The 16,642-nt window shown below is 38.8% G+C and overlaps 1 protein-coding gene across 1 annotated transcript in view; it reads left to right on the forward strand.

The window, feature by feature from the left end:
• The first annotated feature begins 3,938 nt into the window (after positions 1-3,938).
• spon1a (spondin 1a) overlaps positions 3,939-16,642 on the forward strand; it is a 60,423-nt gene continuing 47,719 nt past the window's right edge. Inside the window, exons 1-3 of the mRNA XM_015037147.1 lie at positions 3,939-4,509; positions 5,142-5,248; positions 11,233-11,366. Coding sequence (XP_014892633.1) covers positions 4,278-4,509; positions 5,142-5,248; positions 11,233-11,366 — 473 coding nt within the window. The 5' untranslated portion in view covers positions 3,939-4,277. The remainder of the gene's footprint in view (positions 4,510-5,141; positions 5,249-11,232; positions 11,367-16,642) is intronic.

The raw sequence follows: 16,642 nt of genomic DNA on the forward strand, positions 1-16,642 counted from the left end.
TTTCTTTCTTTCTTTCTTTCTTTCTTTCTTTCTTTCTTTCTTTCTTTCTTTCTTTCTTTCTTTCTTTCTTTCTCCATCTCCTCAGCCTGCCTTCTGCTCACTTCCCTCACACCTGCAACCGGTTAACTCATCAGCCCAGGTCTATTGTTCCAGCATTCACTCTCTCAGCATTTAATCACACCTCTTTCATTCATTTTTTGTAAGTTTGTTGTTCATCATTTCTCATTAAACACCTTTTCATCATATACTCCACTTCTTCGCTGTTCTGCATTTGGGTTTTCCATTAACCAGCAAACGCACCATGACACAAGGACATTAATATATCCTAAAATAAATCTGTGCATATATTTACATTAACCTCCAACGATACATTTTACTCCTTCACATAGTCAAAAAAAAAAAAAAAAAAAAAAAAAAAAATTTAAAGAGTGCACTGAACAATGTTTTTATCACCTCAGCATTGTATTTTTCTGCCAGTATATCACCAGCAAACTTAAACAAACTTAGTTTTGTGTCTGTGACAGAGCCTTAATCGTTTATGACAGGGAGTATGATTTCTTCAAAGCCACTTATGTGGCTGGGGTCTCTTCAGAGCTAAAGACAGGATTCAGTAAGTACTGCCTCTCCAGACCTGGCGGTCCCCGTCACCTTCTGGTTGACTGTGATCATTTCTGATAGCCTCCATTCGCTTTCTGGCCTCTGAACAGCACATGTTGCACTCAAACTCTTAGATGGACATCAAAATGGATTATCTTCAAAGCAGTGAGTGGGGAGCTGAATGCAAGAAGTGAAAACGGACTCCTGCACCAGGTTTTCTGATCTGTGCTGTTTGACGTTACAGAACGTGGGACGTTAACATCAAGACAATCATGTCTAATTATTCATGTGCTGGGCTCCCCACAATAAATTCTGCATATTATAAATGCATGGCTCTTATATTAATGAACAAAAACCTTCAAAGTTTACAACTTTCCAGCAAAGTCAATCCAGTTCCTCTCTGTTTTTATTTTTTAGTCAATATCTTTCAAATGCTCTCAATTCTTCTTCAAATTACGTGAACGAAAACATAGTAAATCCTCTCTAGTCTTCCCAGTTATATTCCTTTTGCATGGTCAATATGGCCCTAATGACTCCACAGCAGGAGGCTTGGTTGTTTAATGAGCAGGCTCTTCTCCTCTATCGCGATCAAATGAGAACCTAATTTGATTTTCCCTCTTGACCTCTATTCCTCTCTGAAAACAAAGCCCAGGGGATTTATTAAAGGTTGGTGCAGCAGTTGTGAATTTCACACGTGTGTGAAGACGGGAAGAATGATATGCCCTTGAAAACAGAAGGTATGTGAAACTTTTGCCGACATCTACCTTCTTTAAATAGCAATTGTAATGCGTAATACTTTTGCAATTACACAGAAACATGATGTAAATGCAAAATTCACAAGCAGCTCAGATGAGCTTTTACCAGTAGAGTAACAACCAATTTTTTCTGAGGTGAATTTCTTAAGTGACAAGTTGTGGTGCACACCAGTGAGGTGACTTCGGTGTGCCGTTTTCATCACAGAGAATAATTGCTTGCACAGGTACCTCTAAACATGCAGAGCATGCATCTTGGAGGGAGATTCGGGACGTTCTCACAGGGATGAAAAGGGGGGAGGGGGGGTATGGCGTAGGACCCCGGGACTCATTCTTTGCCCTCTTTGGGTGTGTTGCTGTACTGCAGTGTAAGCTCAGGCTGGTTGGTTCCAGGTGCTTTCTCCACGTCAAAAGCAAATGGTTTATAAAACGGTTCCAGGCTATTTTTTGTTGGGTTACAAAGTCAGCAAATGCCATGTGAACTCATTGTACAAAATATGCACTTGGGAACACAGCAGGGCTGACTTGGCAATGAAGAATGCTTCCTAGTTGAATCTGACTCTCCCACACGTGCAGCTTGTGCATTCTTGCCTTGAGCAATGAGCTGCGGTGCTGTTGCATTATTGGGATATGTAGCATGATTGTTACACACCGGTGGGTCATATATAATAAAAACACAAAATTATAATGAGAGTCAAATACAATTGTACAAAGGGTCACTTGCCTGCTACACTTGAAACTGACATCTCTTTAAAATCTGACATTGTAGATGCTACCACGGCTACATGGCTTTGCTTTTTAAACAACAGAGGCCAGAAGATCATCTTGGTTTGTCTCTACAGCGTCTGATGAAAAAAAAAAAAAACCTTTCTAATCTGACCATCAGAGTTCAGGACAAGTTGAGTGACTGTTTTGAGAATTCATAGACGTTAGCCCTCATTATTCTGCCATTATTACATTTAGGTCAGCTGAAGGACAGAAACAAAATCCAGTCATGACACCTTCTGGTGTTGGGCTCATTCATTCATTCGATGCACAAGGTGGAACCACTGAAGGTTTTGCATTCCCTTTATGGTCCTCCTGACCTGCCTTAGGACTAAATTAAACTCGGAGGGTAGGGAAGGTGCAAGAAAATGTCAGGTAGGAATAAATATTGCCATACCTACTAAGCAGGATGCAAAATAACCGAGAAAGTTCTTCAGCACTTACACTTCCAGGAAGAGTTCAGTGTCTTGTTTGTTTTCTGCACTGCTACCCTAGTGTTTGAAGAGCTTGTGTGTAACAGAAAATATGTATTATTTAATGCTTTAGACAAGGAAAAATTAGAATAGTAGGTGAAAAGGGCAGTAAGGAATAGTGGATACTAAATAGAAGCCAACTACAGAATATTTCAAAAGTAATTTATTTTTTAAAACGTGTGTTTTTTAAACTGCTATCCTCCAGGGGATTAAATGAAGCCAAGCAGGTGATTTTAATATTTGGACCGTATGGTAAAAGTTAGCTCTAACATGAATATTCTCCTTTTTTTATCAAACATTATCACTGAAAGCATTAAAAGTCATTGTTCACATTATCAGCAGCCATGGGTGCAACATTAACTTTCGTCTTAATGCATTCAGTCATTATAACATCTTTTCACCTAAATGTAAAATGTCAGTTTGCTGGTTGCAGAAGAGAAAATGTCAGGAAATTACAAGTCTTGCGGGTTTCATCTGTGGATTTCTGCACAAAATGTCAAGTAAGGTGATCAAACATTTTTGAAATTCTGTTGGACTAAATTATCTTTCCAGAAGCCTCTCTGTCTGCTTTCCTGGGATGAGATGCTACACTGTAAAGAAATGCTCCTTATTTAGAAGTAGAACACTGTCACATTACAAAAGCTGAGGGGGTATAATTTAAAACTGACTTTGTTGAGCTTTATATCAAGCTATTATGTTATTCCTTCATCAACATACTTGGGGTGTTGCTTTGATTCTTTCATGCATGTTTGAGGAGAGCATAGATCTCCCAAGGCAACCATTCGGGGGTACCTAACACTTGCTTGGAGCTGTAGTCTCCAGCTGAGCTTCCGTAGCTCAGAGCACTACTCTCCCACACGGCTCCATCAGACTAGTGGCAGCAGGAATCAGCAAACATCTGGTGAAACTGCACATCTGCTGAGCTTATTGTGAACTATCTCCTTAGTTCCGCGCTCATGAGAATGGCTGTAAGCTGCGAAATGGAGTAGCACTGTTGTGATAACTTGCTTTCGGTGCAGTGTTGTAAAAGGAGCTTCTTAAAGATGCTGCCCCTTTAACTTTTATCTTTTAAGGTGCACATCTGAGACATTTGTCAACATTAGTAAAATAAGGTGGGAATGAAAGTGAAAGTTCGCTTAAACCTCCGTCCTCCTGCTGACTGATCAGAAGAGCCAATAAATGACGACTTGTTTAGTCACTGAGAGCAGCAGCCTGGAGTTTTTCTTTTCTTTTCTGTGGCTTTGTGCGTTCACGCTGTCCTTCAGGGTGATTAAGTGATACACACGGACAGATTACCGTTCGAGTCAGTCAAACTCAGTGGATGTCTTGGCGCTCCTGTCGGCTGGCCGATAGGTTTGTAAGTGTCCGTGGCCTCAGAGACAGCCACGCAACGTTCATTACGCTCGGCCACTTGCCCTGCTGTCCTGCTCAGTGTGCCGCTCATGTAGAGAGAGCGCACAGCGCATCCCAGCCAGTCCTCCTCCTCCTCCTCCTCTTCCTCCTCTTCGCTCTCATTCATACCAGGATGGATTTGCCCCGCTAAGAGCGCACAAGTCCACTTCGCCAGCTGGCAAGTTTGAGTGAGAACCACAGCAGACCTGTACTCTATCTCTGACATTCATCTTTTTTTTATTATTATTATTTTTATTTTTTATCTTCTCTCTAATTTCGGAGTCGTAACATTAAGAAAATGATAGCAGCCCGACTATATCCACGGGCTGTCCTCCTGCTCTGCTTTATCTCTTCCGCCGCCTGCAATACGTTCGCGTTCACCGAGGAGCCCTTCGACAGAGCCGTGAAGGCGGACAGCTACTGCAGTCGGGTTTTACGGGCTCAGAGCAATAGGAAGGAGACCAACAACGAGTTTCAACTCCAGGTTGAGGGGGAGCCTGAGCGGTACCAGCCGGGCAGCACATACAGAGGTGGGTGATGTACGAAGAACAACTCCGTCTGCAAAACTTGAAACAAGTTCTCTTGCGATTTAGCTCCAGTGCATAACAAGATGCCGTTTCACAAATACGTCGGCTCGACACGGACACGGTTGCATCAACTTCGGTTGATTTATTTATTTTTTGTCTCCAGCCAAAGTGCGCACCGCAAACAATATGCCATCTGCTTTTGTGACCCTTTGGGTTAAAGTCATTCTGAAAAACGTGTCATAAGTGATCATTTCTGTAGCTTTTAGTTCTGAGAATATCTGAATTGTGAAAAGATGTGTCATGCAAATCACCACCTACTATGAAAATTACTAAGTGTCCTTAAAATATTTCTTGAAAGTGACATCTAAATGGATAAGAATCTTATGCCTGATTTAAAATACACGAATAATTTGTCATGAAGGCTTTGCATAGCTGCCAGTCTTTTTTTGTAATGTTGTTAACTTACCAAAATGAAATAAATCTGAATCTCCAGATAATGGAAATGTATTATTCTGTAGTCTCAGGTGATAGATTGTTGACTGAGCCCTTTGTTTCTGTTCGGATTCAAGACTGTAGTTTACTCTAATTCTCCGTAAATTGAAGGTTGCTGTTACTCTTGTTTTCTTCTCATCAAGTGAGTCTGACTGCAACCAGCCCGTCTTACTTTAGAGGATTTACCCTCATTGCCCTGAAGGAAGGTGCAGAAGGAGACAAGGATGAAGACTATGCTGGGAATTTCCAGGTATGGAATCAGCTGAAAATAGAGATATAGATAGACTGTACTCAGAAAAAAAAAGAATCTAGTTTAAAAAAAAAATATTGTACAACTAAAGGATGATATTGTATTCTGTGGAAGATATATGCGTGATCTATTACATTCACTGTCAGTGGCTGAAAATGCTACCCACATGTTGGAACTGAAAGTTGCACCATCTTTCATCTGCGCTCCAAAGCAAGCGCTGTGTTTGACTTCAGTTGTCTCGCTTTTAAATTGTTTGGTCTGGATGGTTCCACCTCACATGTTGCAACAGGCTAGATTTAGAATATGAGAAGAGCCAACCGTCAGCCTGCTCTTCTCATATTCCAGGCCTGTTGGCCTTGAAACGTGTAAAGTCTAATAAATCTTTGTTTTGTTTTTTTTCATATGTGATGATGTATCGGGTGTAGTGTGCAATTAGAACTGTTCACAGTATAATTAGAGTTTTATGAAACCAGGTTCAGCCTGAGTAATAAATGGAAGAGGCAGGGATCAGAGAGAGGCCAGAAGTTCAAAAAGAAGAAAAAAAAATGAGAAGAGAACTGGTGCCGCCACGGTATGCTAATGTGTTGATGGACAAATGCGTGGGGCTTTTGTAATTATAATGCAGTGCAAGATGTGGTGTGTGGTCTACAAAATATCTTCTTGCTGCCTGTGTATAATTATGTGAGAGATAAAATTCCTAAGGTGGTCAATTTCATTTCAAATACAAGCTTATTTGGCTAGAGTGCTCATCTCCAACATTAAAATTTGATAACTGACAGATCAGCTCAACAAACATGACTTATTCCTCGAGTTTATTACACTGACCCAGTGTTGCAACACCGAAGGCTGTGATCAAGGTTTTGGAGTGGCTATCCATTCGTCAGGTGCTTGGCAAATCAATCATCAGAACCTCCTGATACCAGCTTCTTCATTAGTTACTCAGAAAAATTCATATAAAGATGTTATTTTCAAGGATTTGATGAGAACTGAGTTGGTATTTTGGGTTGCATCATTCTGAAAGTGGCAGAATTACTAAACACAGAGAAAAAAAAATCTAATTTACAATCTAGTATACCTCTACATAGAACTATAATTTATTTTTTTAGGGCTGTAAAATATCAGAAAAATGTTATTGATTAATATTGTAATTATGGTACTGGTTGTGATTAACCACTGCTGTAAGTTTCAGCATCTCAGCCACTTAAATCACAGTATATGAAATAATGTTGTGAAAGTCCATACAGTTAGCTTATTGTTATTATATTGTTGAATTCCTAGGTCTGAATATATTGCACTTAAAAACATATACAGTGCACTAGCAAAGAATGCATTTGTGGTTGTAATGTTGTTGGCATTGCAATGGGAGCTGAGATTTTGTTATCGCGCAGATAAATCAGTTTTTAAACTGATAAAAACCGATTGTTTTTATCGGTGGAGAAATGTTAGAAATCCCACGTTGAAGCTTGTGGGGCTTTGGCATTTTGAGCTGCTATCCTTTTAAAAGGAACCTGCAGTATAATTCATGTGGAAATTTGCACAGCAGTCCCCCAGTGGCTGCAGTTAAACTCACTGCTGTGCTGTGGCATCTGTGAACTTTGACTTAAAGGAGAGGAGTATTTTATTTTTGTCGTATTATGTACGCATCATCTCTCATTATTCAGTGCTAACGTTGGAACATCTTGCTATTATTTTTATTTGCAACAGATTTCGCGCTGTTTATATGCGGTGGCGGTTTCCAGTGTACGTCTTCTTAACCTTATGTCGGCGTGTGATCAGAAACATCAGGTTAAAAATTAGAATATTTCTCTGCTGAAATCAGTCATACTGCTGCACACATGTTTGAGTGTGGAGTGTCGAGAAGGTGAGATGAAATAAGCAGATGTGTGACCAAAGCTTTTTTAGATGCAAGTATAAAAAGAGAGTGCTGGGACCTGCTTTTGATTATACTCCTGCCAGGATTTTAGAAGCTACGGCCCTCTTTCAAAGTAATCTGTCTGTTTTTTTCTTTCTGTCAATACAGGACAGAGCTTCAAAAAACAACTATCTCTCTATCATCAGCTGGCCAATCAGTCTTCCATGTTTGATGTCCTTTATTCCATGCAAGCAAAAAAAAAAAAAAAGCACACAAATTCATTATTTTCAAAATAAGTTGAGTTGACTGGGGCTTAGTTGTGGAAAGAAAGGAACGAAGAGAGATGCTACAACAGAAGACGTCAAGGTTTATTTAACATACAGCTCATTTGAAATCTGCTGGTGTGCCCGATCCCAGCCATCTCTGAACAGCTCCTGACTTGATGAAAAGCACTTTTATTGAGCTCTCTGGGGAGGTCAGCTGCCACTGTGTGTGTCTGTGTGGTTTTTGGCAAGACTGTAAAGCAGCAGGGAATGTTGGCGTTGTCTGGTGAGACATTACTCCTCAGCAGGCTGACGAAATTGGACAAGAAAAGGAAAATTGTTTTTGTGACTGCATAAAGGGATGACATTATCAACATGATCTGGATTTAGTAGATTTGCCTGTTGGGTTGAAAGTCTGCTTTTTGCTTCACCATATTTGGTTTTTCGTATTGGTTTTGGTAGGTTTTGCTAGGGCTTGACCAGCAGCTACAGGAAAACTAAGAAGATTCTAAAACAGAATAAAGCCATGGGCCATTTTACAGCAAATTAGTTGGCTCTTTGTGAACATGGTGTTCAATTCATTGCCGTAAGACTCTGCTGGTTTTAACATATGTTGTGGCTCTACCAGACTGGTTGAGGATGCCTCTTTGAAACCATGGGAACATACACAGAAGTGGGGGTGTAATCTGTTAGACCCAGACAGGCTAAATACACAGGACATGCATGGACACACACACTCACACAGCTCACGGCCTGCTTGACTTACTCTTCCTTTGACTTCTCCTAACACACACAGACACACACACCCACCAACTTTTGAAGGGAACTCGTTCATAACATGGCATGACAAAGGAAATTCTCCGCTGACAGCTTTATGGAGTGAGAAAGTTCCTCATCTTTACTTCCCCTGATGTCTCTTCCTATCAGACACATATTTGGTTTCTGGGGAGTGAATATTAGCTCGCCGGCACAGCTTATCTAGTTTTGTGTGCAGTTAAAATCAGCAAGAAATTCAACACATAAAGCGGTTGCCACAGAAGAGACGCCATCATGTATTATGAAGCTTGTCTGCCTTGTGTGCAGATGTTTTTGTCTTGGCTGTTTTCTGTCATGAAAAATAGATAAAAAATCTATTTTTCCAGGGGATCATGGAAACCCTTTTGGTGATCCAATTTTAGATGATGCACTCTTTTGACCTGGTAAGGAAAGCTGATGCCAATCTAATCTAATGGTACTACGACTACAAACTGTACTGAGTGACCTCATGGAGTTGCTCATGCGATGACTAAAAGTAAAGTTTTCAAAAATGGTTCCTGGGCTCAAAGATTGGTATATGGTGAGGAGCTCATTCATCCTGGAGTGGCTTAGATGGAGTTCTTGGCCATCTGCAGCAACAGAAGCACTTTGAAGAGGTTTTCAAGCATCTGGCTTGAAAACCTTTCAGATATCTCTTTTATATTTTACTTAGAAGATAAAACTGATGGTATATGTGTTGGCTGGACTTGAAATACCTCACTATCCAGGGGCTGAACAATGTAAAAAGTGAATGATTTAAGACTGAGGTAACGATAGGGGTGAACACTATGTAGATTTTAAACTGTGAAGGATAAGATCATTTAGCATAGAAAACATGGTCTGTTCAATCCATTTATATGCTTTACATCAAATTTAACAAGATTTTAGTCTCGTCTGTGTGTTCTTGGTTCATTAACGGTCGTGCTTGTTAAACACCGCTTCTGCTGAAGGTGCATTTCATTTTGCCCCTTTGCCGTATCTCACCTTTGTCATTTTTTATTTATTTTTTTACCATGTCATTCATGGTATATTTGGTTCCAACAACTTGTCAGTAAAAACCTGCCATATCAGTGACTACATTGACTCTCTCCTAATTTTTTTCATGGCCATCTTGGTTTAACTTTTAAAAGCATGGGCTCCATTTTTCTTGTTCAGCCAGGAATAATTTCAAACTAAGAGGATTTGTAAGTGTGAAGTTCTAATAGGCACCAAAATCAAAACTAACAATTATTCTAGTAAATACCACTACTTTATAGTTTTAGTGAAAAGTTTACCTAATAATCTTGCAAGTTCTCCAACTCAGGGTGGAAGAAAAGCCTCAAACTCAATATTGTTCAATACATAAGGAATGAGTGGATATTAGGAAAATATGGATCCATTACAACCACATGCTTTTAATAGAAAAGCGCTTTCTAGAAAGTATTAGCCAAATTAATCTATTTTTACAATGTTTTTTTTACATTAATGTATGTCTGCCTTGATTGCAAGGTAAACATTGCTCTCAATAAATATAGTATGTAACAGTTTTTCATGTTTAATGATGTGCTCTGAAAAGAAAGAGAATTGTTTAATTTTCATGTCTTGCATTAAGTACAAACCATAATGTAAATTCATAGCCTATGGCAATGCAGTGTAAACTGGACAGCATGCAGCCATTGAGAGATTTGACATGACCTTTCATGTATACTCTCAACTGACTTATACAAGGATAGAGGTTTTCATTTGCTATCGCTAAAGTCTGCCTGTAGCATTGGCATCTGTTTCTGAAAATTATGCAAAGGTACTCCAAAAGGGAGTGGTATTGATGTCATAGATGATGGTCACATTGTAATGAGTAGATCACTGCACATCTTTTGTGGGTTTTCAGGTATCTAATTGCTAGTATCTGTGAAATTACTCAGTTCAGGGTCAATCAATGAATCAGCACAGGGTCAAGAGCACAGCAGCATAATTAATACACATGGGGAGTAAAGGCGGAGAAAGTATTCTGATCACAAAGAGCAGCTGCCATAGCACAACATTTTGCATTTTGACCACCTTTGTGCTAGCTTTGATGAAAGGATAGCTTTGATGAAAGGATGTCAGTATATGTAGAGTAGGCAACACAGTTTAGGGATGTAAGGGGTAATCCACTTTGACCATTAGCAATAGTAAAAGTGTCAGCTGATGACTATAAAGCTTTATAAAGGGAAGATTCTCAAATGTTCAACAGATGGAGACTTAAAATGAGAGGTAAACAGGATGGCTAAATCTGAGTAGTGTTGAAAACACAAGATTTTCCATGATATTACATTAATGAAACACTAGAAGAATCTGGTGAAAACTCAAGTCTGACCAGTTGAGACTCTCTCATTTCTGACAAGACTCAAACTAAAACGTATGTTGGCCTTCCATGTTTATGACAGTAAGACAGAAAATATGTGAAATATTGTCTGACATATGACAAGTACAAAGTCGGCCTAACCCTTCTCATCTCCTCAATAGTCTGTGAAGGAGGTACATGAGAAGATGATTGTCTGACCAGGTGAGATGAAGGGAGTCATCCAGTTTGAATTTACACCTAGGGTTCATAACACAGTAAAGGTCTTTTGCTGTAGCAACCTTCCAGACCACTCAATTCCTCTGGTTCGGGCCTACTCTGATTTGGAACAAACTTCTTGAAAACTGCAAAAATGCTGAAAAATGAATTCCTTCAAATACATTTGTTCAGTTGTCATTGTTTATTAATAACTTGAACATTATATTTTGCAGTCTGTTCTTCAACTTTTCAAGGCTTTCCTTTATTTTGCCATGGCAGTGATGTTTTCTTCTTTGTAACTTTATTTTATTTTTAATCCGTTAAAACACTCACTTGGCCTGTTGCTGAGATATGCTATACTAAACAAAAATTCCCAATATTTTAGAATTTTATTTGATCAGATTGCCATATTTTGTTCCCTTTCCTGCAGCAAATGCTTTTGTCAGAAGGGTTTTTGTCTGACCAGTGGCTAAATCCACTGACGTGACGTTGTTGAATTCTTGTCTGAATGTATTTGTGTTTATCGCTGATTTATTTGCGTTTGGTTGTGTTGCAGATAATTGACGAGGAAGAAACACAGTTCATGACCAATTGCCCCCCTGCAGTGACAGAGAGCACTCCTCGCAGGCGGAGCAATATCCAGGTTTTTTGGACTGCGCCCCCTAGTGGCACCGGCTGTGTTCTTCTAAAGTACGTATAAAGCGGTGGATGTTGAGCCTGTCTAGCAGAGACAAGTCCTCAGCTCCAAAACTTACAGACACATTGCGCTCTAGAGGCGCTTTCCCACTAGAGCGCCTCTAACCGGTATGGACCCGGTTCACCCTGGCCAGATTCATTTTCCATTAGCAGATCCAGTAAGGCTCTGCCTGGCGGTTCTCAGATTTTTTTGCCTGCTTCTGCAGTAATACTAGCCTCACTGAGCCAGGTATGGCACCAAAGTGATTTGGTTGACAGTTGACCACATTCCCTCATTGGCCACTGATTACTTCAGGCAAACTCCAAACAACATAGTTTGGAGCTTGGACTGTGGACATGGCGTCTGCTATCAGAGAGCTATTTAGTACAGAGGAGCATAATTATGACTAGCGCCAGGAACAAATGCTTTAAGTTTTGGACCATGATTTAGCAGACCTGCTAGCAGCTTGTCTTTCAGAAGAACGGACAGCAATAAAAAAGAGAGAAACGATGCAGCTGTGGTCAGAGTTCTGTCAGAGCTGCAGTTTTGAGCCAACAGTGTGAAACATCAGAACTACATGATATTAGGTTGTGGATCTTTTGTTGTTTTTCTTTTCGCAAGTTCACTCAGTGGACTGTGGCTGCCCGCAAGGTTAAACGTAGAGTAAGGAGTGTAAAAAATAATAAACATCAGGTTGTTAATGGCATTGAAGCTGATACCTAAAGGCTGTTAAGACTTTTCCTGTGGGAATTTCAAAATTTTGGACATTTTGAGATCAATCAAAATTTAACTGAATTATTCTGCACTGGACTTAATATAATTTAAATCACAACTTGTCATGTCGTACCAAGGTTGTTTTTTTTTGCCTCTCTTGCATTATTAGCATTAGGAGCAAAGAATTAAATAAACAAGAACAAATACATTAATAACTAAAGCTCCTGAAATTTCAGAATAACGCCAAGCTAAAAACATATTCGACTAAAAGTGTTTTCAGAAAAAGGTACATATAAATAAAAAATATAATAATAAAACACATTTAACTTTAAAGGATGATAACTGTAAAGGATAAAAAAACAACATATATATAAAACTCTGTCTTTCTCATGATTATTTAAAAATAGTTCTTAGAGGTAAAATAAAATCTGTTAAATATTGCTGGTTGAAATGTCTGGCCTTTAGTTCTTTAGTTTTTTTTTTTTATCACTTTTGAGCCAGTTTTAATCTGTCACTTCCCAATGCAAAAATGCATAAAAATGCACACTGTTGAATCAAAATTTTATTCCTTTGGCAAAGTTAACTATTTACTGCCCGTTTTAGATGCAAAACTGAGTGCCATAAAACAATTTGGAAGCTTTAAACCTGTATGGGTTTGTCTGCTTAAAGATGGGTGACAGAAATCTATTTATTTTTATCCTTTTTGTTCCTGTTGCAAAACTAGTGCAGGTGGTGGAAAGATAGCGTGGGATCTCAATTCACAGCAGACTGAGATCAATGTGTTATTTAACTGCTAATGCATACTGTTTTTCTGTTATGTCGCTTGATGATACAAAGGAGCAATGACATGTTGCACTTCTACTAATGCATACTTTGATTTGAATGTTGAGGTATGACGAGTTTTCTTTGTGCTCTGTGTTTTTTTTTTCTTTCTCCCTAAAAATAACCTCTGAGCTTTTCTTTGGTTTGCTTGCTGCTCTTTTTTCCTGTCCTCTTACTTTATTTTCATGCACACCCCTTTTTGCTGTGTTCTTCACCTCATTTACACAGAGACCAGTGGGGAGATGGCAATGTATTCAGTAAAATGCAAGGACAGAGGGGAAAATGGTTCAGAAGTGTGACACTGCATTCAGCTCATGAAGAGCTTCAGCTTTAATACGAGTGCAGAGAGAAATGGGGACAAAGACACAGAGAAGCCTTTGGTTTAAAAAGAGGTTGCCTGTGAGAATCATAATTACAGGCTGGCAGTAATTATTTGTCTCAGCGCTTACCTGCAAGACAATTATGATGATAGTAAGGTTTTCCAAAGACTCTGCATTGAAACAGCTCGAAAATCTTAGTAGTGGCATTGATTAGAAAAGTTCATCTCCTGTGTTTGTAAAGTGAAGGATTTTTAAAAACAAAATTGGGTATTTCACACTCATACATACAGTATATATATGACTAAAACAGTCAAGTGTATAGAAAAAACTTATAGCCAACATATACCGTATTATTTGGACAATAAGCCGCTACTTTTTTCCCCCCACGCTTTAGCCCGGTGCGGCATGTCTGTAGATTTTTCTTCCACCACCAGGGGGTGCTTTAGCAGGAAGTGAGTCATTGGAAGTTAAAATTGGAAATCAAAGACGAGAGTGCTAATTTTAATTTAGAACAAGCACATGCTAGCAGCAGGCACAAGAAATTACTTCAAACTCATACCACCTCATCATGGAAACAACAGAAGAAGTTCATATGCTGCTCTTAAGTTGAGGGCTATCGATATCCGCTGCTTGTAAGCTCGGCATGAAGGAATCCATGGTTCGGTGTTGGAGACGCCCTTAATAGCAGATTTATTGTGAAAAACCGAGAGCTGCGGAGATACCAGCGGCTTGTAGCTCGGTGAGGCTTATATATATCTCTGTTTCCAGTTTAAAAAAAACAAACAAACAAACACAAAAAAAAAAACTTTGTAGGTGCTTGCAGCTTATGGTAAGGTGCGCTCTGTAGTCCGGAAAATACGGTACACAAAAATCGAAAAAGAAAAGTGACTTGAGATTAGTAAAAGGACATAAGACCCGTCGCCTGAGAGGGCAGTGTAAATGTTTGTTTTTAATTTTACTTCACATATCTCAAGTCCTTTGTCAATGCCAGGGTGCCTGCCTCTAGAATATTATTGGTTATCAGCAGAAGACCTGCACTGAAAATTGCAAGTGTGTGTACACAATGAGTAGGTTTGTGTGTTTCTAAAAGCTTCAGAGAGCATGACTGACATGTTGTACCCTAAACTTTGCTGTTTGACAGTATAATTATTGCTATTATTGCTCTTTCAGATGGAAAAAACCGAGCCTTGTGGTATGATTTTGTCCATGATGATAGGGCCAGGCCTGGGTGCACATTCTACATCATAAACTCAGAGAATAGAGTTAAAAGTTTCAAATCTATTTTAAGATTTCTGATGTGAAGCAGTAAGATGGGGCAAGCCTTTCTTTGCCATGTGTCAGCTATGCCATCATCTTTAGCTCTACAATGTTATAGATATTGACTTAAACTGACACTTCTCCAATTATCCTGTTAAAGTCATCTGGGTATTTCAACACTTTATTAGTGCTGTTCTGTTCTCTATAAGGCATAAAACGCAGAGTTCAGTCACAGTTTAATAGAAATGTTACACAAGGCGCTGGTCTTTCTTGGCTAAACAGTTTGGGTCAGTACAGTAGAAACGCCAGCTGGCAGAGAGCATGTCCACAGTAAGATGTTTAAACATAGCTTAAAACTGCCAAAGAGGGATGAAACAAATGCCTGTGCTGAAATTGAAAAGATATTGAGAAAACGTATTTTTGCAAGTGTCTAAAAACTGACATTAAAATTCATGGTTTTTTTTATAATTTCAATCGTTATGTTTTATTGTCTAAATAACATAACAGTGCATGCAGGTACACATTTTTAAAAATGTTTCTCTAATGAGAATCATCACAACATCCATAAAATACAAAACAGATTAAGGGTAATCAAAGTTGTCAACATGGGTGCGAATATGTTGCATTGTGCACTTACACATAGTACATAGTATGTGACAGTAATCATCAGACTTACAGTAACCTGGAAATATAAATGGTGCAAAACTGGCCATCCATATGTGGAAGTGCAATTGGACTAAGAGAAAATATCAGCATCAGCTATGCGAAATGATGAGTGTTCTGTTTTACATAAGGATTTTTTTGACCAGGACTTTTGTAGGTTCCCAGAACAGATGTTGGTTAGTTTATTGCAGCAAGTGTCTTTGAAATTCATACTTAAAGTCCTATCCTCTTGGGGCCTTTTACGTTTTTAAAAATAACACTTTTGGTCTGCCTAAGTTGCAGTTTTAATATCTTTCAATTCTCTTTCGTTTTAAACTATTTTTGCGTTTTTCAATTTTACCAACAGCAGGCTTCAAAAGTTGGTGTAAAATGTGTTTGTGTGAGAGGGAGAGGAAACTGCAAGTGTACAAGGTGAAGAGACTAGATATCTCTGGACATGATTCACAGTCAAAAATATTTTCCTTTTTTTTTTTTTTTTAGAAGGAAACTTGATATATTTGGCTAGTGTGCATTTCGGCATTTCTGCAAACTGCAGAAACCTTTTCAGATTTTCTGTTGCTAGAGAAATCCATTAAAATATGACACAGAACTTTTGGACATGACATATCCACTGTTAACTCAAGTGCTCTAAAGCTACCCGCCCTGTTATTATCAGTTCTTAATTTTAATGCTTTTCTTCAACATGTCAACGTGTTTTAGCAGCTAAAAAACATGGTTTGAGTCGAGACAGGCTATCGAGACCAAATGCAGAGACAACATTTTTAAGGCAATGACAATCTCCTCACAATAAAGCAAACTTCTTGGATAAACAGCAATTCTCAAGGTGCTTAATAGGGTTTTTGTTTTTGGTAAACTATAAAAATCAAGCAGATCTAATTACCATAAAGAGCACATTCAGCTAGTCAAGTCAAGAGGTGCTAAATCCCCGTGGTTAATTATACCTTTGTTGCTTCACACAACCAGAGCGAAGCACATTGCTGTCACCATTAAAGTTGCCATACTCTTTTTATATTCCCATTTGTAGGTGAGAAGCAATTTATTTGTAATTTTCCTCTCTAGCGTGGATGTTTGTGTGATGCACTTTAATAGGCAGTCTGAGTGCGTCATTGATTACGTGAGTACTACAAGCACACACAGTTGTCATAGTCTGTTTATTGTAATGAAAATCGTATGATGATCAAAAAGACATATAAATAGAAATTGAATGTGTTCTTGCGCCCAAAATACTTATTTCATTCAACTTAACTGAGCTAGTGGAACAAAATAATTACATTTTCTTCCCTGGGTTGTTGTAAAAGATGAAAGAGCTAAGAGAATAATTTGATTGAAGGTTACATTTAGAGGAGATACAACAAAACAAGTTTTTACACACAAATTTGACGACCTTTGTCTTGCTCTTTTATCTTCTCTTTCTCATTTTTAGTCTATTATTTCTCTGGAACAAGACCCAACACCACTTGCGGGCGCATGCACACACACACACACACACACACACACACACACACACACACACA

The sequence above is a fragment of the Poecilia latipinna genome, unplaced genomic scaffold (genome assembly GCF_001443285.1).
Source record: "Poecilia latipinna isolate Pla-1442-1.1 unplaced genomic scaffold, P_latipinna-1.0 Scaffold396, whole genome shotgun sequence".
Taxonomy (NCBI): Eukaryota; Metazoa; Chordata; class Actinopteri; order Cyprinodontiformes; family Poeciliidae; genus Poecilia; species Poecilia latipinna.